Below are 24,382 nucleotides of genomic sequence, written 5' to 3'. Positions count from 1 at the left end.
ATGTGTTGTGTTTTATGTATTACTAGTAATAAGGGTAAAATGTGCAGTTTGAAGAAAGGATCTGCCAGGTAAAGATAAACCTCAAGCTGATCAGAGAAAATCAAATTCTTCATTTGTGTAATGTAAGTCAGCGATGCTGTGCAGAACTGAGGATGCACATTTTCACGTAAAAGTCATCTCCTCTTTACTCCTTGGCATGTATTTAGAGCCAAACCAACATCGATTCTGCCATCAAAAAGCCTTCCATCTTTGTCCAAAGGGGCTCCATTCACGAGAGCCTGGAGACAGAAGCAACCCAAGTGTCCATCAATGCATAGACATACAGTGGAATATTACTCAGTCTTCAAAAGGAAGGAGATTCTGAAATGTGATGCAACACGAATGAACCTTGAGGACATTATGCTAAGTGAAAGAAGTCAGGCACAAAGGCTCAATTCTGTATAATTTCACTTATATAAGGTAACTTGGAGCAGTCAAATTCAGAGACAAAACAAAACTCCCAGAGGGGAAGTGGGGGCTATTATTTCACAGGCACAGAGCGTCAGTGTGGTATGAGGAAGGTCATGGAGACAGATAATGGCAATGGTTTTGCACAACAAAGTCAAAATGTACTTAATGCCGTGGAATTGTACATTTTAAAGGTCAAGGTGGTAGATTTTATATTATGTACATTTTACTACCAAAGTAAAATCAAAATGTCTTACACACAAAAATGCTATATTTTATGAGGGCATTTTCCAAACAAAATTCCAACCTATGTTTAAAATGAATACAAACCCAGCAAATTATGGACAGAGTCAGGAAAGGTGCCACGAACACGAGAAACACCATGAGTGCTAGCAGCACAGTTACGGAATAGCGTTATGACGACCTCCACTTACGGAAGCGCTGAGCTGCCAAGCACTGAGCCAAGTGCTTCGTGGGGATTCATTCATTCAAAGTGACTACAGAAATGGGGGCGGGGGGAGACTGGAGGGATGCAACCACGTGCCAGTGTCTCAGAGCGTAAAGGGGGCAGAAATCAACAGCTCAGTCCCCGGTGCAGTAGTCTAAAGCCTGTCTCGGCTTGGATCAGAGGTCTGGTGAAAATAACCATCAAAACTGTTCTCAATCACTCAAACTTCAGAGTAATAAAATCTATGATCTATGGAGTCTCTTGTATGCACCTAGCACGTAGGAATGAAGGTGATTCAGGTCAGACGGGGAAGCAGACAGGGTGGAACTAAGAAGGCAGCACAAGCCCGGAGCGTCCTAAAGAGGTTAAGAACAGCAGACAGAAAGTCTAACACAGAATGTCTCACCCAAACCCACTCAATTCCTGGCAACACAAGAGCTGAATAAATATTGCCCGAATGAAATAAAACCGGTCTATAAAAACACCTGTCTCTGAATGCATTTGAAAACAAAGGGCAAAAGGAAGAAATGTATCAGATGAAGGCAATCACTGACATTCAAATCACAATAAAGAAGAACTTGAGCTCTCATTCAGATCATCCTATATATAACAATGTTACCAGTATCACATGCTAAAATGTTTCTATATTAAAGATTCTAAGAGGCAGATAATGATTACATGCAATTTAAGCTGTCACATCACATTAACACTATAACCTAAATAGTTTGTTTTTTTTAAAGACAGATGAAGAAATTATGAGAACACAGACAGGGGAGTGATGTTCCCTGAACACCCCAATTCAGGCAGCATCCCTTCACCCCCCACACTCCCATCCTGTTCTCTCCACACTTAACACCCTGAAACACACCATCCTAAGAAAACATCTGCTAGCATCCTCAGCACAAGAACCAGAAAGGCGGGTCTCACTACCAGAGGCTTAGAATAATTGCTACATGCTATGCTTACCTCGACAACCAAATTGGCATCTTCCATACTAAGACATCAATTTACTTTTTTTACTGTACTCTTAAGAATTTCTGTGTGAATATATACTATACCTTGTTCCAATATCAAGCCAGCTGCCATAATCCTTGACTAAGAAGAAAAAATGCTGTAAAAGAAAACAAAATATAATGGGGAAAAAAAGGTTGTTTAGATTCAGACAAAAAACAATGTTATTTTAGATTATGAATTTCATATTTCTGACCCCTCAGAACCACCTTACCACTGGAATCAACAAGAATATGCCTTTTATTGAAATTTTTTCTTGGACTAAAATAAGAATCTAAAAGCCAGAAATAGCATTACCATTCAAGCAAATGAACACAAAAGTGAAATTTGTGAATAAGCAGAAATAAAGATCAATTTTATTTATTTATTTTTCTGTGGCAGAGACAGAGAGAGTCAGAGAGAGGGACAGACAGGGACAGACAGACAGGAAGGGAGAGAAATGAGAAGCATCAATTCTTCGTTGTGGCACCTTAGTTGTTCATTGATTGATTTCTCATATGTGCCTTGACCAGGGGGCTACAACAGATGGAGTGACCCCTTGCTCGAGCCAGCAACCTTGGGCTCAAGCTGGTGAGCCTTGCTCAAACCAGATGAGCCCGCGCTCAAGCTGGCGACCTCGGGGGTCTCGAACCTGGGTCATCCACATCCCAGTCCAACGCTCTATCCACTGCACCACTGCCTGGTCAGGCAAAGACCAACTTTAAAAAAAAGCATTAAATAATACCAAAGACCTCAAGGAAAAGAAGCTACATCCCCACTCATTAAGCTATAACCCACTCATTAACTGATAGTTACTGACCTCCTACTCTGTGCTAATCACCGTTAGGTTCTGGAGATAATTGCTCTCTCAAGGTGTATAATCTCGTGAACGACTCCAAATCACCAGGCGCGTGTGTGATGAGTGCTATCACCAGAAAATGTGGGCCGTTACAGGGGCACAGAGGAAGGGGCGCACACCACACCAGGAGCAAAAGGGAAGGCCACCCCAATAGGAAGTCTAAAGAATCAGATGCAACAGGAGACTGGGCAGATGCGGGAGGAGCATGTTTCTGACAGAGGCGGCAAACCGGGCAAGTGTCAATGGTCCCGGAAGAGCTGGGCAGGTCCCAGGTGTGCTGGGGACAGGTCAGAGGGTGCCTGTCCGATGAGCAGAATCTGGACCCAAGTCACTTTCTAAGTTAAATTAGGCAACCTGACTCTCTGTAACACCTGAAACCAGGGACTTTAAGTTCTCCCCTATTAATATGTCTTGCCTAATTGCCATTTTATGAGAAAAACTGAAAGCTGATTTGTTCTACATTATGTGTGGTCAATTTCAGAACTATACAGGCATACCTTGTTTTTTTTTTTTGTTTTTTTTTTTTTTATAATTTTATTTTTTTAATGGGGTGACATCAATAAATCAGGATACATATATTCAAAGATAACAAGTCCAGGTTATCTTGTTGTTCAATTATGTTGCATACCCACCACCCAAAGTCAGATTGTCCTCTGTCACCTTCTATCTTGTTTTCTTTGTGCCCCTCCCACCCCCTATCCCTCTCCCATTCCCCCCTCCCCCCCGTAACCACCACACTCTTATCAATGTCTCTTAGTTTCACTATTATGTCCCACCTACGTATGGAATAATACAGTTCCTGTTTTTTTCTGATTTACTTATTTCGCTTCGTATCATGTTATCAAGATCCCACCATTTTGCTGTAAATGTTCCGATGTCATCATTTCTTATGGCTGAGTAGTATTCCATAGTGTATATGTGCCACATCTTCTTTATCCAGTCATCTATTGATGGGCTTTTTGGTTGTTTCCATGTCCTGGCCACTGTGAACAATGCTGCAATAAACATGGGGCTGCATGTGTCTTTACGTATCAATGTTTCTGAGTTTTGGGGATATATACCCAGTAGAGGGATTGCTGGGTCATAAGGTAGTTCTATTTTCAGTTTTTTGAGGAACCACCATACTTTCTTCCATAATGGTTGTACTACTTTACATTCCCACCAACAGTGTATGAGGGTTCCTTTTTCTCCACAGCCTCTCCAACATTTGCTATTACCTGACTTGCTAATAACAGCTAATCGAACAGGTGTGAGGTGGTATCTCATTGCCGTTTTGATTTGCATTTCTCTAATAGCTAAAGAAGATGAGCATCTTTTCATATATCTGTTGGCCATTTGTATTTCTTCCTGGGAGAAGTGTCTATTCATATCCTCTTCCCATTTTTTTATTGGATTGTTTGTTTGTTTGTTGTTGAGTTTTATGAGTTCTTTGTATATTTTGGATATTAGGCCCTTATCTGAGCTGTTGTTTGAAAATATCATTTCCCATTTAGTTGGCTTTCTGTTTATTTTGTTATCAGTTTCCCTTGCTGAGCAAAAACTTCTTAGTCTGATGTCCCATTCATTAATTTTTGCCTTCACTTCTCTTGCCGTTGGAGTCAAATTCATAAAATGCTCTTTAAAACCCAGGTCCATGAGTTGAGTACCTATGTCTTCTTCTATGTACTTAATTGTTTCAGGTCTTATGTTTAGATCTTTGATCCATTTTGAGTTAATTTTTGTACAGGGGGAGAGACTGTAGTCCAGTTTCATTCTTTTGCATGTGGCTTTCCAGTTTTCCCAGCACCATTTATTGAAGAGGCTTTCTTTTCTCCATTGTGTGTTGTTGGCCCCTTTATCAAAAATTATTTGACTATATATATGTGGTTTTATTTCTGGACTTTCTATTCTGTTCCATTGGTCTGAGTGTCTATTTTTCTGCCAATACCATGCTGTTTTGATTGTCGTGGCCCTATAATAGAGTTTGAAGTCAGGTATTGTTATGCCCCCAGCTTCATTCTTTTTCTTTAGGATTGCTTTGGCTATTCGGGGTTTTTTATAGTTCCATATAAATCTGATGATTTTTTGCTCTATTTCTTTAAAAAATGTCATTGGAATTTTGATGGGAATTGCATTAAATTTGTATATTGCTTTGGGTAATATAGCCATCTTGATTATATTTATTCTTCCTAGCCAAGAACAAGGTATATTCTTCCATCTCATTATATCTTTTTCGATTTCCCTTAACAATGGTTTATAGTTTTCATTATATAAGTCCTTTACATTCTTTGTTATGTTTATTCCTAAGTATTTTATTTTTTTTGTTGCAATCGTGAAGGGGATTATTCTTTTGAGTTCCTTCTCAGTTGTTTCATTGTTGGCATATAGAAAGGCTATTGACTTCTGTATGTTAATTTTGTATCCTGCGACCTTACTGTATTGGCTTATTGTTTCTAGTAGTCTTTTTGCGGATTCTTTGGGGTTTTCGATGTATAGGATCATATCATCTGCAAAAAGTGATACCTTTACTTCTTCTTTTCCGATATGGATGCCTTTTATTTCTTTGTCTTGTCTGATTGCTCTGGCTAGAACCTCTAGTACCACATTAAATAAGAGTGGAGAGAGTGGACAACCCTGTCTTGTTCCTGATTTAAGGGGGAAAGCCTTCAGTTTAGTGCCATTTAATATGATGTTAGCTGATGGTTTATCATATATGGCCTTTATCATGTTGAGATATTTTCCTTCTATACCCATTTTGTTGAGAGTCTTAAACATAAAATTGTGTTGTATTTTATCAAAAGCCTTTTCTGCATCTATTGATAAGATCATGTGGTTTTTGTTCTTTGTTTTGTTGATATGGTGTATTACATTAACCGTTTTACGTATGTTGAACCATCCTTGAGATTCTGGGATGAATCCCACTTGATCATGATGTATTATTTTTTTAATATGTTGTTGTATTCGATTTGCTAGTATTTTGTTTAGTATTTTAGCATCTGTATTCATTAGAGATATTGGTCTGTAGTTTTCTTTTTTTGTGCCATCCTTGACTGGTTTTGGTATGAGGGTTATGTTGGCCTCATAAAATGTGTTTGGAAGTATTGCTTCTTCTTCAATTTTTTGGAAGACTTTGAGTAGAATAGGAACCAAGTCTTCTTTGAATGTTTGATAAAATTCGCTGGTATAGCCGTCAGGGCCTGGACTTTTATTTTTGGGGAGGTTTTTAATGGTTTTTTCTATTTCTTCTCTACTGATAGGTCTGTTTAGGCTTTCTGCTTCTTCTTGACTCAGTCTAGGAAGGTTGTATTGTTCTAGGAATTTATCCATTTCTTCTAGGTTGTTGAATTTAGTGGCATAAAGTTTTTCATAGTATTCTACAATAATTCTTTGTATATCTACGGTGTCCGTGGTGATTTCTCCTCTTTCATTTTGTATTTTGTTTATATGAGTTCTTTCTCTTTTTTCCTTGGTAAGTCTTCAGGCATACCTTGTTTTATTGCACTTTGCTTTATTATACTTCACAGTTATGTGTGTCTGTGTGTGTGTGTTTAATAAATTGAAGGCAAGAAGGCCTCCACCAGCAAAGAGATTATGACTCACTTATGGTGACACCTACTTTATGGTGGTGGTGTGGGACGGAACCCACAATATCTCAAGTCTGCCTCTACTGACTATCATCAGCTAAATACAACACAGAATGTTCCCATCTCAGTCAAAAGACTGGGAAGCTGATGTGAGAAGTGACTGTAAATGCTGCCTGTAATTACTTCTGGCATAGGATGGTGTGGAGTGCAGAATTAACCGCATCCAAGGAGAGGTCTGTCTTTCACCCTCAGCTACTGAGAGGTGATTTCTGGGCCCCTGGACCATCACGCCTGATAAGGAATGTTTTGCTGGTGGGGGAGGGCTTTGTCACTGAACAGTCTAATAATGTGACTGTTTTGGGGGCTTTGGGCCACGTTACCAGTTCTACCTAGATAAGGACTGGAGATTAAAGGTCAGCCATGGGCATGATATGTGGGTGAGCTCCAATGGTCTGGACACCAAGGCGCTGGTGACCCTGGCTGGCAATCCTCTGTAAACTGTCACACACTGGTGCTGGAAGAGTAACGCTGTCCTACTCTACAGGGCAAGGACGACCGGAGCTCTGCATCTGGATCCTCTTCCACCCCTTCTGGACTCCACCCTCTGTGTCTTCCCTTAGCAGCATTTAACCTGCATCCTTTCCCTGTAATAAACCATACCTGTGAATGTAACAGTCTTCAGTGAGTTCTGTGAGTCCACTAGTGAATTATCAAACCTGAGGGTAGTTTTGGGAAGCCCCTGAACTTACAGGTGTGAAATAGCTTCTTCTTTTTGTTAACACACTACATACAAGAGGCCCACTACATGCTCCTCACTCAGAGTTCATTTATTAGCTCTATCATTTTGATAACATGAACCCACTTGAAAAGCTCTATTTCCTCTTTCCTCCTCATACCTTCCTACCCTCCACCTTTCCTTTCTTTTTCAATCTGAGAAAAGGGTTAAAAAAATCAACATTTCAAGTAGGAAAATAATGTATTGCTTAAATCTGAAGTTAGCTATTCTGTTAACCTCCTATGGAAGTTCATTTCACACACAATGCACAATGAAAAACTACGTATAAAGTAACAGATTAGAATAAATTAAGAAGACTTTTGACACCTTAACAACAGCACTCTTACTATATGAGTCATACAGAAAGTCGTTTATATGTGTAAATTATCCTAGCACTTATAACTCAATACCTAGAGAATTCATGCACAGAAACGCACACTCATTTATCTTGAGGGCATTAACTCAGTGCTTGGCTTCTCAGTCTTATTTATAGTGAATATTCAAAAATGTCTTACCAAGGCCATAATGTCTGATATGACGAGAACCATGAGAAAAAGACTGCAAAAAGAAAAGAAAAATGACACATAATGCAACAGACATATTTTTAAAGCACATTAAAATCAAAATAACCCAATAGTCTGTTAGCATTTTTCCATCTGAAAAGATTACTTTTGACAGAAGCACTTTTTAGATTATCATGGACAACTGTTCCACAGTGTTGGGCTGGACTTAAAAATGTTATTTAACACTCTGAATACTTATTTCAATAGTATGAAAGGGACATGAACTGTGATTTTAAAAATTTTAGATAATAGCAGATTCACATGAAATTGCAAGAAATAATACAGAGAAATCCTCTGTACCCTCTGCCCAGTGTCCCCCAATGGTAACATCTTACAAAACCATAGTACATTGTACAGTATCACAGCCAGGATAGTGACGGTGATCACAATGCCCTCATGACACTCTCACAGTCACACCTACCCTCCTCTCTCCAAACGCTGCCTAGCTCCTAGCCCAGGGGTTGGGAACCTTTTTGGCTGAGAGAGCCATGAACGCCACATATTTTAAAATGTAATTCTGTGAGAGCCATACAACCACCCGTGTACGTTAGGCATTAATTATCCAATAAAAATTTGGTGTTGTCCTGGAGGACAGCTGTGATTGGCCCCAGCCACCCACAACCATGAACATGAGCAGTAGGAAATGAATGGATTGTAATACATGAGAATGTTTTCTATTTTTAACATTATTATTTTTTTTATTAAAGATTTGTCTGCGAGCCAGATGCAGCCATCAAAAGAGCCACATCTGGCTGGCGAGCCACAGGTTCCTGACCCCTGCCCTAGCCCCTGGGAACCACCAATCTGCTCCCGGTTGCTATCACTTTGCTATTTCAAGAGTGCTGTTCAAGTGGAACCACTTATATAACACTGTAACCTTTTAGGATTGCCTTTTTCATTCAGCACAATTCCCTTAAAATTCATCTAAGATGCTGTGTCTCAGTCTGTTCCTTTTGGCTGCTGAGTAGTCCTCCACTGTGGATTTACCAGTCTGCTTAAGCCTCCAAGCATGGAAGGGCACCCGGACTGTGTCCAGTTTGTGGCTATTACAAACAAAACTGTCAAAACATTGTGTCGAGTTTTAATGCAAAAGTAGTTTTCATTTTTCTAGGAAAAATGCCTAAGAGTGCAACTGCTAGATTGTAAGGCAGTAAGTAGCATGTCTAATTTCTTAAGAAACTGTAAAGTCGTCGTACTATTTTGCATTCCCATCAGCCATGAACGAGAACAGTTTCTTTGCATCCTCACCAGCATTTGGTGATGTCATTATTTTTTATTTTCGCTATTCTGATAGTCATATAATGATACTTCCCTGTGGTTATAATATGCATTTCCTTAATGGCTAATAATGCTAAAATTAACATCTTTTTTTTTTTTTTGGCTTCTTTGTCAACATATATGTTCCTCGGGTCTTTCGCTCATTTTCTAATTGAGTTATTAGTTTTATTGTTGAATTTTAAGCATTCTTTACACATTCCAGATAGTAGCCCTTTGTCACACGTGTGGTTTGTAAATATCTCCTCCCAGGATGTAGCTTGTCTTTTCACTCTTCTCTTATCAGGGCTTTCTGAGGGAAAAAGTTTTTAATTTTGACGAAGTCCAATTTATCAGTTTTTCCCTTTAGGGATCATGGTTTTGGTGTCAAGTCTAATTCTTTTGGCCAAGCCCAAATCCCAAAGATTTTATGTTTTTTTCTAAAACTTGAAATCCAAAATCCATTTTGACATTTTGGTCAAGGTTTATGACTCTTTTCTAAGAAGTAATTACTTTTCTCGCTATAGATTTGAAAATATCAAAATGTAACTCAATATGTATCTCACATATGCAGATAAAAGTCAGACTGATCATATGTTACTGAAGTATTATCATTAAAACAAATCTGATATAACAAACATACAATAAAATATGTTAATTTTGTTAAGAGTTTATAGAGAACACAGTGGTCACCCAGCATGAATTCCCAAAGTTACAATTCCAGTGAAGGCTTTGTCTACACTAGCTTTCGTGGTCCCAGAGCTCCGATTATTACAAACTGCTTTCCTTCTTACAATCATCTAATCACTGAAACAACAATTTCACCCTATGAATCCAGTTCTTTTGGAACAAGAGAAGAAGAATCAACACAATTTGAATGCAACAAAAGATCTTTTAAAAATCTTTTAAGATATTTTAAAAATATCTTTTTAAAAGTTCTTTTGATTTTTAAAATGTTTTTCAAAACACCTAGCAGAACAAAACAGTATATTCAAAATGACGTATCAAAACATCTTATATTTATTTCAGTTAGTGTAGGGCACGAGGAAAGCAGCTTTCTGGCTAACACGTGTCAGCTTAGGATGAACGTGAACCAGCTGCAGTTCCAGTCACCGAGACAGCCCAAAGCTGTCACCGAGACAGCCCCACCGGGGCAGTGGGGAAAGACACAGCTCCCCTGACGGGCACGGGGAGCCAGCCGACACAGAGCTTTCCTCTCCCATCAGCCCCTCCGGTCTGCATGGCAGATATGACACATGAAGACGTGCGGAGAAGAGCCAACCCCCCAGGAATGGGAGAGCAGAAAAACAGGGCTGCTGAGACACCTCCGTGGCGACCTCCAGACTCCATGTGATGTGAGACACATACAGCCGGATCTCTCTGAGCCGCTGACAGGTGTGCATCGCTTACAGGCAAGAACGTTCCTAGTGGATCAACCATTAGGGGACCTCATGGCCATGTGCCTCCTTCTGTAGCCTCTACCCAAAATACACAAGCCTTTGAGGTAAAGCCAGCCATTGAGACTGAGAAGCTAGGTAAATTAAATTATTGACATTTAGAAAAGATGGTTTTAAAGTCATGTGAAATAAAATAATGCTAACACAGCTTTTATAAGTCAGCTTTGTTCAACGCATACTTAAGGAATGAGAAGAAAGAAAAGCAGAATCGTCTCATGGTTTGTTACACCAAACTCATTCTCGGCGTTAGGGATACAATGAGTAGGTCACTAGTGTGAACTCCACCCCCATCTTAACAATTGTTGTAAGAAAATATTTAGCAACATAAATAATGAGACTGAAAATGTGGGTAGAAGGGGAAGGAGATATCAGTGATATTTAGCAAGGGGATGTGACCTGGAGGGATGGATGGACTCAGGCTTGTGCAATGGATAGAGACAGGATGATGAGCTCGTTTCCAAAAGGAAGAAAGAAAATGGCAAGGTTCCATGTTGTAACATATTAGATTTGAGGAGTCCATGTGACATTGAGGGGGACATGCTAGTGATTTATAAAAGTTTAGTGGCCAAAAGAGAAGCCATTTATAAAGCCTCAGCTTTGTCACCTTTGCCTCAGTTCTCTCCCTTTATGTTGAAATCTACCACATAAAAGTTTTTCTATGTGGTAGTGAAATCTACCATATAAAAGTTTTTCACTGCACTAGTCTCTGGACAGAATTACTACTACACTACTTATACACACAAATACACGTAACACATACACTTTGATGAGCCTTCTACTTCTCATTCCATGTTTACCCAGATCTTTTTTATTTAAACTAAGTAAAATCTCTTCTAAAAAATGTATCCATTTATAAATGCAAGAAAGTACCATTAGTTATTAGTTTTTCATTGCATCTAAATAACTATCTTTTATGAGATATTGACAATGTATACATGCTTTCAATGCTAGATTTATGTAAATATCCCGCAAAAACATAAGAAATTAAACTAGAAACCAGATTTCTATTTTTAAACAGTGAAAAAAATATGTTCTTTTTTTATTATTTTGGCACATGCATTAATAATATGCTAAACCCAGTTCTAGCTTAAACTCATCAAGAAGAATATGCAAATTCATGCTAATATTAGTTCTTTCTTTTAGCATTGAATGTGCCAGTTTGACTCAAGAATAACAGAACTGCTAGGAAGCTTCATATCTAGCTCCAATGTCATTTAGAGGCTGACCAGTCCAGTGCTGATGAGGCAATTTTATTGGTTAAGAAAAGTAAATAGTAGAGTTGACAGCTTCTCTTTTAGGAACTGAACTGCTTACAACTGAGTACTCCAAACTCAGAAATTCCCCCAAACTCAGAAAAAATACTTTCTATTCCATTTGTCAAATGTGTAGAAATCAAGACTGAGAAACCACATGTATTACTGACACTTAGAAGAGTTAATTTCAAGCCATGAAAAATAAAATGTTAACACATTTGTCTAACACAGGGGTAGTCAACCTTTTCATACCTACTGCCCACTTTTGTATCTCTGTTAGTAGTACAATTTTCTAACCACCCACCGGATTCACAGTAATGGTGATTTATAAAGTAGGGAAGTAACTTTACTTTATAATTTATAAAGCAGAGTTATAGCAAGTTAAAGCATATAATAATAATTACTTACCAAGTACTTTATGTCGGATTTTCGCTAAGTTTGGCAGAATAAATCTTTGTAAAACAACTTACTATAGTTAAATCTTTTTATTTATACTTTGGTTGCTCTGCTACCACCCACCACGAAAGCTGGAACGCCCACTAGTGGGTGGTAGGGACCAGGTTGACAACCACTGGTCTAATACATATTTAAGAAATTACCCCCAAAAAGCAGAATGCTATCCCTGGTTTGTTTTCCAGGCACAGTGAAATCTACCACATAAAAGTTATTCACTACAACTTAACTGTTAGGTTTTACTGCTGTGTAAAGAGGCTGTTCACCAGTCTGAATCTTATTGTAATAATACGTCACTGCTGAGAAAGTGTATTTGTCATCTGTCTACCTAAGGTTCTGGACTGATTTCCTCTAATGAAACTGAACTCTGATTAAAGGGTGAAGGATTTTTTCTCATTTTTATAATAAACAATCTATGTTATAGTTTCTTAACAGCAATCACATGAACTAGCCTCAAATGCTTACTCTCATTGCCAAAAAGTGGGCCAATCCAACAGCTCACAAACAGTCACCTTACCTTTTCGATGATAACTGGGTGGTTAACTGAACAGCTTCGAAAGCGCACATCACAAGAACGAAGGGAATGAGAATCTGTTTAAAAGAAGAACAAATAATGCCTGGGGTCACTGGAGCATTTCTGAAAAGCCTGGTGAAATAAGTGTTATTTGTGTTTATGGGATATTCAGTCTCTCTCATAAATGTGGCCTACATTAGTGCAGAGCAACACTGGAATAAAGCCATAGCAGCGACATACAGAACAGCATTGGTGCCGATCTTAAAACTGCGTCCACAGCCTGTGTCGCATTAAAAAATATCACACACATTCCAAATAAAACCTATTGCTAATTTTTGTTCCACTTAATTCATTGTTTTAGTGACCACGTTCAAATGATTTCAAGAGGGTGTGAAAGGCACAAAATGGCCAAATCAAATAAATTATGGAGCCTAATAATTTGATTCACAGATCAAGTTACTTGATACTGTAACTCCATAAACATGATTTAGCGGCTCTACCATTGCTTTTGGTTGTTTTATTTTGGTACCAATTTATTTATGTTTATAAAATTCATACTCACTGGAAAAAATAATAAAAAACTGAGAAAGGTATAAAAAATTCATAGTGGTTGAAAATTCATAATCCAAAGCTAACACTGATAACATCTTGATATACTGCTTTCCGGTGAGCAATTTTTAAGATAATACTTGATCCTTTTAAAAAAGGAGAGTGAGAAGACATGGAAAAGAAATGCTCAAGACTGCAGAAGCCCCTTCCTCAAGTGAAGGCTCTGTGACCCAAACAGGGATCAGGGGACCTTCACTGCAGCCCGCCAGGCGAAAGGGGGCAGCGAGGGTGTGCCTGTGATGCTCACTGAATGAGGATAGAGGTTAGAGACCCAGCACTCTCATCAAAACTTTTGTTTTTCTTTTTTTTTCTTGTTTTAAATTAAAAGGTCCATACTCTTTCCTAGACTAAGAAAAGAACAACCACCAGTCTTAATCTTAATTAAGATTAAGGAAGAAATACATTTAAAAAAATAATTCAATAGAGAATGGGACATGAGTATCTTTTTAACATTTCTTAAAATTACATTAGTATTAGTGCAGTAACAAAAAAAAGGATGTTAATCCTATTAAGAGATGCATACATTTACAATTATTACTTCTGTGGTCTGAATAGAAGGCAATCAGATGTTTGGTGGATATTAGTTACTTTAATGAAACAAATACATACAGTCAACCCTCTGTATCACAGGTTCAACCAACATTAGATTAAAAATATTTGGGGGAAAAGAAGTTACATTGTTGCTGACACATACTATGTAGTTAGGCCTGCAATAGTTGCACTGGTGCTGAAAATGTATAGACTTTTTCTAGTCATTATTCCTTAAACAAAACATTATAACAATAATTTAGATAGCATTTGCATTGTATTAGGTATTATAAATAATCTAGAGATGATTAAAGTAATCAAGAGGAAGTGCTGGTCATATGCAAATACCACACCATATCACATCAGGAACTGAAGCATTCATGGACGCTGGTTAACTGTGGGGGTGGGGGTGTCCTGGGACCAATGGCCCTCAGATTCCAGGGGAGGACTGTACTAACTACGTAAACTGTGCCAGGCACCATGGCAGAGGGAACAGACAAGCACAATGCCCCCAGAGAAGAAGGGCGAGCACACGCATTAAACTCCACCAAAGTATGCACCCCTGAGAGGCTGAGAAGCTAGTTATTATATCGGTATCCTCAGCACCCAGCTGGTGGGGCATGCTCCTGAGTGTAAGCACTCAGTGACATCTGTTGAATGAATGAATCCAGTTCTAGGTACACAGACTACGAGAGATTATAACATGCTGATGGTCTGTGCGTGGGGACATGTGTTCGGGGGCCTTGGATCTTGAGGAGCCATGCTATTTGGATCAGTATTACACTTCCCACAGGCTCTAATCACCTTTGACAGCACTTCCCAACACTAAATAGACTCTCTACTCTTATGAAACTAGTGAGCGTAAGAGCAAAGCAAAAATATTAATTTTTGCATTAAAAGCTAGCAGGTCCCACCCCCCATCCTGTGGTGTCTGAGATGACACCTCGTTTTCATGTTACTTAACTTTGTCACAATGACTATATACAATCTTAAGGTCACAGGTTACATAATCCTCCATACAATGAGTTCTCCATATTAATTAATCAGTATCTTAAGGAAATAAGAAAGCTAACCTTCCACATCATCAGGGCTCCCATCACAAAAGGACTAAACACGGTCAGAAAGCAGTAGACAGAGGCAAGATCAAAGCTAGGGAACGAACAGAGAAAAATGATTTTAGAATTCATGCTGCAACTTTAAAAGAATGTCTGCTAAAATGTCAGAAGAAATTTCCTCAAATCTATACTTACTAAAACACAAGCATGCATTGCATCAAGGAACATTATGAAGCCACTAAAATGAAAGAGGTAGAGCTATGTGCCAATACAGATCAATCTCCAAAATATATCCTTTAGTATAAAAAGCAAGTACAGAAATCCCAATTTGTGTTACTTTTTGGTTATATATATGCTCTTTCCATTTGAAATTACCTGTTAATAGAAGCTATATTCCCAGTTCCAAAAAATGCTGTCACTAAGAAGAAAACCTAAACAGAATTAAGGAAATGCCAAAACAAGACAAAATTCATACACATTTCTTTTCCATTTAAAAAAGAGAAGCCTATTCTACTCTGAGGGTAATTTGCCTTCTCCCTTGTATGTTTGATCATAAATCACTGGAAATGTCTGTTCCATCTGTCTTCCCAGGAATGCATCCGGAAGGGACCCGACTGCAGAAGCAATGTGCTGAGAACAGTGAGGCCGGGGAGGCCACCCTCACTTGTCACTAGTAACCTTGGGGAGGTCACTATTCTCCCCTTCTCTAACACAAGCCAGGAGGATTCGTGTGCCTCTAGTAGGCTGCTAATGATTTTTTCAAAAGGAGAATGCAGACCTCGTGCTGTGGTAGACATTTTCAGCTGAAATACTATTTCAGTTCATATATGCTTGCTGTGCCCACTACACAAGGAAATAAGATATTATGTTTCAAAATAATTCAATAGAGAATGAGACATGAGAAAATGTGAACTATCCTTTTGACATTTCTTAAATTTGCATTTGTATCAGTACAGAAATAAAAAGTAGGTATTTATCCTACTGATGTCTAAGAACTTACTGATAGTCAAGTACTTAAAGTAGTACCTGTCCCACTGAAAGGGCTCGATAAATGTTAGTGATTTTGCTTTTATAGACACATGCACAAAAGTGGTACAGAAACAAAGAAGAGGAGGTAGGAATCATGACAACGTTTAGTGAAAATTGATATCTGAGTTGGTAACTTGAACCTTAAATGCACTCATAGATCCATCCATTCAACCAATCAACTAATCAACTGACATTTATTATCTGGCGTTTAGCAGAGGAAGAGCTAGGCACTGAGAATAGAAATATGAATAAAATAGTCTCCAAGTGCTCCTATGCTAAGTATGGCAACGTCATTAAATGCAATGAGGCCTGCCACAAGGCAACTTCGGAAAGGGGTGGGCAGTGGCTAGCCAGGTTTGGACAGAGATCTGGTGATGCCTAGCAGAATGTTGGAAATATGGCTCTTGAAGTCGGGAGAGAGGTCAAGGCAGGAAAAGCAGATCTGAGTTGTGTTCACAGAGGTGTCAGTCAAAGCTATAGGAAAGGATGACATTTTTCAGGCACAGTAAGAGGAGGTTAATGACAGAGCTGGGAAAAAAAAATCAGACAAAGGAAGAGTAAATTTAAGGGCAGGAGAATAGAGATGATGTAGCAAGCTAAGAAGAGAACCCAGGTCATGTCCTGGAAGTCAAGGGAAGAGAGAAACAGAAATCAGTGGAGTTGAACATTAGAGAGTGGCTACGTAAACCAGAGTGGATTAGACTGTGCAGTCAGAAAGCCCTGCGGACCGCTGAGAGCACAGCTTCAGTAGAGACATCTGGCAAAGGTTCACAGAGCTGCCACATGCCACACCACCGTGCCAGGCACTGTGCAGGCTGGAGGATACAGTACATAAATGGCAGCAGCCACTACAGATTTTTCTTTCAAGGAGCCTGGAAGTAAACAGAAAGGCACGATGAAATTGTAATTTAGGAGGACGTAGGGTTCAAGGAAAGAAGTATTTTGCTCATATCTGCTGAGCGGATGGAGCATGCAGAAAAAGAAAAGACAAGACTGACAGCGGAAGCCAGAGGAGGAGAACAAGTGTCACTCAAAGCCCTCGTGAGACAGATGTCACATGAGTCTAGTATAGAATGCACGTAAGAAGGTACAAACCAAACTCACAACAGTGAAGAAAATCAGACTGGAATTGGGAGTTGAGACTTGGACTTTAGCTGTTTTAATATTTAAAAAAATGGGTGACATATGTGACAACATATTACCTGTTGATATTACGAATGGTAGGAATGCACAAATATATAGTTGTTTATGTCATTCTTCATGCTTTCTATGGTTTCAAAAATCTTTTTAAATTGGAACTATGAGAAAAAATATGGTGTGAGGGGGGTTAAATGTCTTCTGTGGTAATTCCACTATTAAGAGATAGGCAGAAACAACTTTCATGTCCTCTTACTCCATTAAATGGGAGATTCAGCAACTTAAAGCAAAAGCCCAAACAAAGGATACAAGGAACAAGGCCCTACGGATGTCGTCCAGACAGAGCTGTCGGAACTGGGTTATGTCAGCACTATAGGAGAACTGCACACCAGTGACCTGTGAGGGATAAGAGATTTGTGAATGCACAATAACAGTTCACTTACTTTTACTTCTACCATCTAAGTTACAACCGCTAGGAAGATGCCTTACACAAACAATAACAAAATCAACAACAAATCTTTTCCTATAGCTGAATCACACCTTAATAAAGTCTGTCAAAAAATACGTTGCTAATAATATACTGAACAGAATTGTAGTGTGGATGTATGTGTAACAAAAGTGAGAACTGAGCTTCTTCTAAAGCTACATAAATGCTTCACTTTTAAATCCCTATAGAATTCTCCATTTTTCTAAGACCTGATTCTCAGTGTGTTCTGATCTTCTCTCACCCAGATATGGCATGATATTAAAAAGCATGATGAGATTAAATATTCATCTTTTTGTCTGTTCTGCTGTTAATTCTGTTTGTAGAGAAATAATTTCCTCTTTATAAAAAAGCAAAATATTTCTGTCTTTGGTAAGATAGAAAGTCACTCAATGCCAAGAAGATGGGTGTCCTCTTGTTTAATCCCTTCCACACCATCAAAAAATAATGGGTAAGTTTTCCCCCACTCCCCATCTAATCGTCCAACCTTAGGATGCCTTAATATTTTTCTTCTAGAAAAGGAAGATCTGCTTTCTGTTAAAAATTAGAAGTTAAAAAATGACACATGAACCTCATTTTAAAATTTAATATGTATTTAATATTAAATTTTTAAATATTTAATATGTGTTTAATATTAAATTGTTAAATATTTAATATTAAGGGAAGTCTGACCATTTACTTAAATCTGATCAAATGTATTGTTTTAATATTCCAGGACTGAAAGTTAAAAACCAGTAATTATTCAATATATTTCAACCTTCTTCTTTACTGAAATAAATTGTTCTAAATTATCAATTAATCTCTAGAAACTCAAACGGAACCAGTTAAGGATAGATCAACTATGAAAGAAATTTTCTGCAATATTAATTTTATCTGATCCCAGTAAAACTGTAAATATTCTATCACCAATTTCTCATATTTACCTTGGTTCTAAAATAGAGGCAAGAAACATCAATTTAACTATCTCAGGATAATAAAGGTGTCCTTAAAATCTGATTGGCTTTTAGGTAATTGAATGTATACTGTGTGAATAAACAGTCCAAGATTTGGTCTGAGGCCACAGTCACTAAGGTGACAATAAACATTTTGGATTAGAATGACTTGAAAGAGAAAAACAACACAGGGAACACATGTCACCTTATGATCAAATTCATTAATTGAGTTGTAACAACATAAATATTCTTCCAAATAAAATAAATTGAAAGAAAAATTAGATGTAAAGATGGAGGAAAGTAGATAAAACAATACTCCCCTCCTCATTCCTTTACTTATATTAATGGTTTTTACATCAGTGATTCTCAAATAACCTCTAAAAAAAGCCCATCCTACATAATGCCTATAAAATAATAAAATTGTGCTTTTCTGTTATAAGTAAAAAATTTCCTTACAAAACTAATTGTTTAACTTATCAATTATTAACTTAATTATTAATGACTTAAGTAGTATTAAAGTTTAAGTACAAAGGAGTTCTGATAAAATAACACTGCAACTTCCTTAGAGAACAAAGAACATTTAAAATTCTCAAATAAATACAACAGTTTTGACAAGCTACCTTCTGTTTCCAGGAAACCCCAGATTGTTGTAGGGTTCCTTGTTCCACGTGTATCCAGACAAACATCAAACACGACAATACCAATGGAAAGAGGGCTTCATAACTAAGGGACAGGTGGGGGCGGGGGAGAGTGGGAGGGCAGAAATGAAAAGACAAAAACATTCAATTCAAATACAAATTTATACTGAGAAACCTTTTTCAAAATTAAAAATAGTAATACTTCTAGGGCACCATAGCACAAAACTTAAATTTATTATGTTTTCCAGAAGAAGAAAGTAGAAAAGGAAAGCAACATTTAAATATCAACTCCAACACCAACTCCTTTTGGAATGTATTAAATCTTGAGATCATGATGTGTTAAAATAGTAGAGATACTTCAAAGTTATCCATAAAGTAAATGACAGCTGCATAGGTACACACAAAAGAAAATACTAAGACAAAGGTAAAAGGACAATTTCCAAGTTAAAATTATTAATATATATAGAAAAAGAGCAAGATAAAATGTTTCAAAATTTTTTAAAAAAACGGTTACTATGAGGAACACAAAACTCTCAAAAACAATAAAGAGCCAATAAATCATAGAAATATGTTAGCTCTTACTGATAACTGCTCTAGAAATTAAATAGGGAGATCCATATTCACTAACATTTGGCCAAAATAAAAAAATAATAATGTTGACAGGAGTGTAATAAAAAAAAATAAACCCTCTAATTGTCTCTGTACAGGAAGAAAAGGCAATGTAACACTATGCAATAAAAATCTCAGAAATATTCACATACTATATATAATGCATATACTATATTCATATACTTGTAATGCAATTTTCAACCAGTGTGTCACAAGAATATTCAACCTCTTTTCCCTCAGATTATCAAATTTAAAAATGACAACAGTTAACACAATAGCCGTCTCCAAAGTGAATGAATCATAGGCTCTTAGTTCTATTATAAATTGGCACTGTTCTTAAGACAAAAGTAAAAAGGAAACAACAGTTCATACTCTATGACCCACCTACACTACATCTGAGAAGTGAACAAATCTAAACTATGTAAAAAGCTTGTGCATCACATCATAACTCAAAACATCATTTATGATAATAAAATATGGAAAGAAATATAATAATCAAAAGTAGAAGAGTGGCTAAGTAACATCATATCATAGAATATTAAATGTCAATTAAAATGATGGTTAGGAAGCCTATGAGCCACCTGGGAAAATGTTTCTAAAGTAATGTTAAGTAGGAAAAAAAGATACAAAATCGTGCACGAATTGTGAATAATACTATGACAAACTCAGGGGAGACCGGAAGGAATCCACCAGAACATCAACAGGAGAGGGGGCGTTAATAAATGATTTCTTCCTTATCCCTACTTCCAAAATGTGATTATACTACTTTTACGATGATTTAAAAAATATAACTGAAAGACAAGGATTTAATTTTTATTTATTTATTTATTTTTTTTTAAATTTTTTTTTTTTTTTATTTATTCATTTTTAGAGAGGAGAGAGACGAGAGAGAGACAGAGAGAGAGAAGGGGGGAGGAGCAGGAAGCATCAACTCCCATATGTGCCTTGACCAGGCAAGCCCAGAGTTTCAAACCGGCAACCTCAGCATTTCCAGGTCGACGCTTTATCCACTGCGCCACCACAGGTCAGGCTGAAAGACAAGGATTTAGAATACCTGTACCTTAGCCAGTCCTCGAAGGTACCAATTCAGCTCCCTTCTGTAACTCTTTCTCTTTTCGTTCTTTATTCCACACAACTCACAACTTAAGTAACTCACAACAACTTAATCATTGCATTTTGTAATCGCCTCACGCTGTACAATAAAATCATTATTTTATAGCAGCTTACACCTAGGGTACACTAATTATTCTACCTGTATATCTGTCTAGTGCTCAGGACACTTGTGATGTGAAAGAAAAAGACAATCGTTGATTAACTGAATCCGGAAGGTATACACCAGGGGTCCCCAAACTACGGCCCTCGGGCCACATGCGGCCCCCTGAGGCCATTTATCTGGCCCCTGCTGCACTTCCGGAAGGGGCACCTCTTTCACTGGTGGTCAATGAAAGGAGCACATTGACCATCTCATTAGCCAAAAGCAGGCCCATAGTTCCCATTAAAATACTGGTCAGTTTCTTGATTTAAATTTACTTGTTTTTTATTTTAAATATTGTATTTGTTCCCGTTTTGTTTTTTTACTTTAAAATAAGATATGTGCAGTGTGCATAGGGATTTGTTCATAGTTTTTTTTATAGCCCGGCCCTCCAATGGTCTGAGGGACAGTGAACTGGCCCCCTGTGTAAAAAGTTTGGGGACCCCTGGTATACACTCTGAATAAAAGAGGATTGTGAATTTTTAAATAGTTGCAATTATATGTTGAATTATTCTTCTCTCTCTTAAATACCACAGTTCTACAAATAGTGCTACAGATTTATGTCCTTTCAAACACTATGAACTATGGTTACTTCCTTTTATAAAATATAGATGAATAAATCTGATAATGACACTCCTCCTATGGGACTTTGCTTCTTTAGACAATCAATATCTTGTATAAAGTCTGCATAGGTGAATTAATAAACTGAAACACCAGTAAATGTCATCATGGGCTCACAGTGTGCACAATAAAACCATACTAAATCAGGATCTGCTAGTTTGGTCTCTGTGCAAATCAAATAGGGCTAAAAAGACATTTAGCTCTGTATTAATAATGTGTGATACAGAATCATAAAATTTCAGGGGAAAATGTTAACCAACTTAGAACTATTTTCAAGTATTACAATAACTTTCATTTGCATAAAAATAATTAAATGCTGATTAGAAATAAGTCCTCTTAAAAAAAAAGAAAGAAATAAGTCTTCTTTATTCATAAAATCAAGGATACCTTGTTAGTTAGAATTTAGGATCATAATTACTGTATTTCTATAAAGTAATAAAACTGCATTTCTGTTAAATACCCCATAGTTCTGATTATTCACTAATTTCTATAGAGAACCCTCCAGGTTGACTAAAATAGTGAAGTGGTATGATGACGGGTGGACTATGCAAAACTGATTGGTCACTGAAAAATGTACTAATCAAAATTACTAGACTGTACTGTTTCAGACTACCTCTGTTGAATGTTTCTGCAAAGGTAAATAAATACACTCTCTGATGTTGAAAGATATACTTCTTTTTTGTGTGTGTGACAGAGACAGAGAGAGAGAGGGAGGGACAGATAGGGACAGACAGGAAAGGAGAAAGATGAGAAGCATCAATTCTTCGTTGAGCACCTTAGTTGTTCAGTGATTGCTTTCTTATATGTGCCTTGACTGGGGAGCTATAGCAGAGCAAGTGACCCCTAGTTCAAGCCAGTGACCTTGGGCTCAAGTCAGCAACCTATGGGCTCAAGTCAGTGACCACAGGGTCATGTCTATGATCCCATGCTCAAGCCAGTGACCCTGCACTCAAGCTGGATGAGCCCACGCGCAAGCCGGTGACCTCAGGATTTCAAACCTGGGTCCTCCACACCCCAATCCAACACTCTATCCACTGTGCCACCACCTGGTCATGCTGTATTTTTTAATCTACTACATATTTCTTTAAATCTGCCTAGTGCTTTAGAATTTGGAAGTTCAAAAAAGAAAAGGGCTTACTGATTATTAAGTGACAGTGTAGAATACACACAAATTTCGGGACCCTCTCACACGTTACTTGTGAAGGCAACCTCTGGGTGTGAGCTCTTAATGGAGCTCATGTGTCTCCTCAAAATGGTGAGTCCGAATCGAAATGACTTTATATTCTAATTTCTAATCTAGACTAAAAACTGTGCTTGTTCTAATTCATACATACATTTATACACTGATAGATTCTAATTATAATGAAATTATTTATTCTCTAATTTCACCAATAAAGGGGGAAAGGGTGAAGAGTTTAAGGTTTCATTATATTTATCACTCAAGTAATCTGATAGATTTCAAGTTTTATTTGAAAGTTCAAAGTTCCAAGTCTGAAAGCAAGCCCATTTTAAGTTCTTATGAGGTTTGCTTGACCAGGCGGTGGCGCAGTCAATGGAGTGTCAGACTGGGATGCGGAGGACCCAGGTTTGAGACCCTGAGGTCACTGGCTTGAGTGTGGGCTCATCTGGTTTGAGCAAAGCTCACCCGCTTGAGCCCAAGATTGCTGGGTTGAGCAAGGCGTCACTCGGTCTGCTGTAGCCCCTGGTCAAGACACATATGAGAAATCAATCACTGAACAACTAAGGTGCTGCAACAAAGAATTGATGCTTCTCATCTCTCTCCCTTCCTGTCTGTCTGTCCCGATCTGTCCCTCTCTCTGTCTCTCTCACAAAAAAAAAAAAAAAAAAAAAAGAAAAAGAAAAAGATCTTATGAGGTGATTGGTGAAAATGTCCATGTTACTTACAATCTATCTCCACTGCTATGTCCTGGATCTGTTCATGCAGAGAAATGAAAAGACAGGAGGTGTGGGAGCTTGGGTCAGAGAAGGAGGATTAGCACCCCACTGGTCACCTCCTACCTGGGGAATGTAAGAACTCCTGGGATCTAGGTCACTTAGGCTGTTAGGGTCTGCTATGAAGATGCTGAGAATATCCCTTTCAATTCTGAGTTAGGACAATTAAGTTGCCCCCAAAATGAACCCAAGTCTTGGGACCCAAAATGGCTTTACAACATCATCTAAGGCGGGAATAATTCATTGACAGCACAAAGATGAGCCCCTGGTGAGCCTATTTGAAACAAATCCTATATTTGGGCCAAACTATGAGTGGCAGCTATTTGGTTTGTCTGTTCTAGTCCATGTTTGTTATAATGTGCATGCACACTTCTCATCCTCGTAAGGATTTAAGTAAAGATGAAATAAAATCCAAAAGCAAGTGGAGAATTTTTTTCTTCTAAGTAGATGGGAAGACACATATCACTGTTTTCACTGAGTTTAAGAGAGCGCTTCAGGATCCATCCCAAGTTAGGCTGCTAGTTTCTGTTGTTGTTCTGTCTTAGATAAAAATGCATTCCTTAACTTTTGGAACAATATTCTAAAAGTCTGCTGAATCAAAAGGAATATTTGGACTATGATATGTATAAGAGTAAAAATAAAAAGAAAATATTAAATTCAAAGAAGAGTAAATAAATCAAAGCACAATTTAAAGTACATGAAATAAATGCAATAGAAACTAAAATTCTTCCAAGTCATTGTTTGAGACTAGATACTTCTGTAATCAATCAAGGTTTTCTAATACTGAAGTAAAATGACATTTTAACAATTTCAGGAAATAAACAGACCCAGGCAAGAGGTAATTACTGTGAAAATAGAAAAAGAAAACTAAAGATTAGGATTCAAGTCATATCCAGTTCTTACAGACAGAAAATATTTATAATTGTTTCCTCAAGATTTATGCAACAGTTTTCACTTTC

At 37.7% G+C, this 24,382-nt stretch overlaps 1 protein-coding gene across 2 annotated transcripts in view; it reads right to left on the bottom strand.

The window, feature by feature from the left end:
- Nucleotides 1-24,382, bottom strand: part of PIGN (phosphatidylinositol glycan anchor biosynthesis class N) — a 101,512-nt gene that overhangs the window by 17,167 nt on the left and 59,963 nt on the right. For both annotated transcript variants that reach the window (XM_066246813.1, XM_066246815.1), the window contains exons 23-29: nucleotides 18,971-19,073; nucleotides 17,244-17,330; nucleotides 15,144-15,199; nucleotides 14,787-14,862; nucleotides 12,580-12,653; nucleotides 7,598-7,640; nucleotides 1,954-2,006 (exon numbers count right to left, since the gene is read on the bottom strand). In XM_066246813.1, the coding sequence (XP_066102910.1) occupies nucleotides 1,954-2,006; nucleotides 7,598-7,640; nucleotides 12,580-12,653; nucleotides 14,787-14,862; nucleotides 15,144-15,199; nucleotides 17,244-17,330; nucleotides 18,971-19,073 (492 nt within the window). The remainder of the gene's footprint in view (nucleotides 1-1,953; nucleotides 2,007-7,597; nucleotides 7,641-12,579; nucleotides 12,654-14,786; nucleotides 14,863-15,143; nucleotides 15,200-17,243; nucleotides 17,331-18,970; nucleotides 19,074-24,382) is intronic.

The sequence above is a fragment of the Saccopteryx bilineata genome, chromosome 11 (assembly GCF_036850765.1).
Source record: "Saccopteryx bilineata isolate mSacBil1 chromosome 11, mSacBil1_pri_phased_curated, whole genome shotgun sequence".
Taxonomy (NCBI): Eukaryota; Metazoa; Chordata; class Mammalia; order Chiroptera; family Emballonuridae; genus Saccopteryx; species Saccopteryx bilineata.
This window is presented reverse-complemented; position numbering and strand designations above follow the sequence as displayed.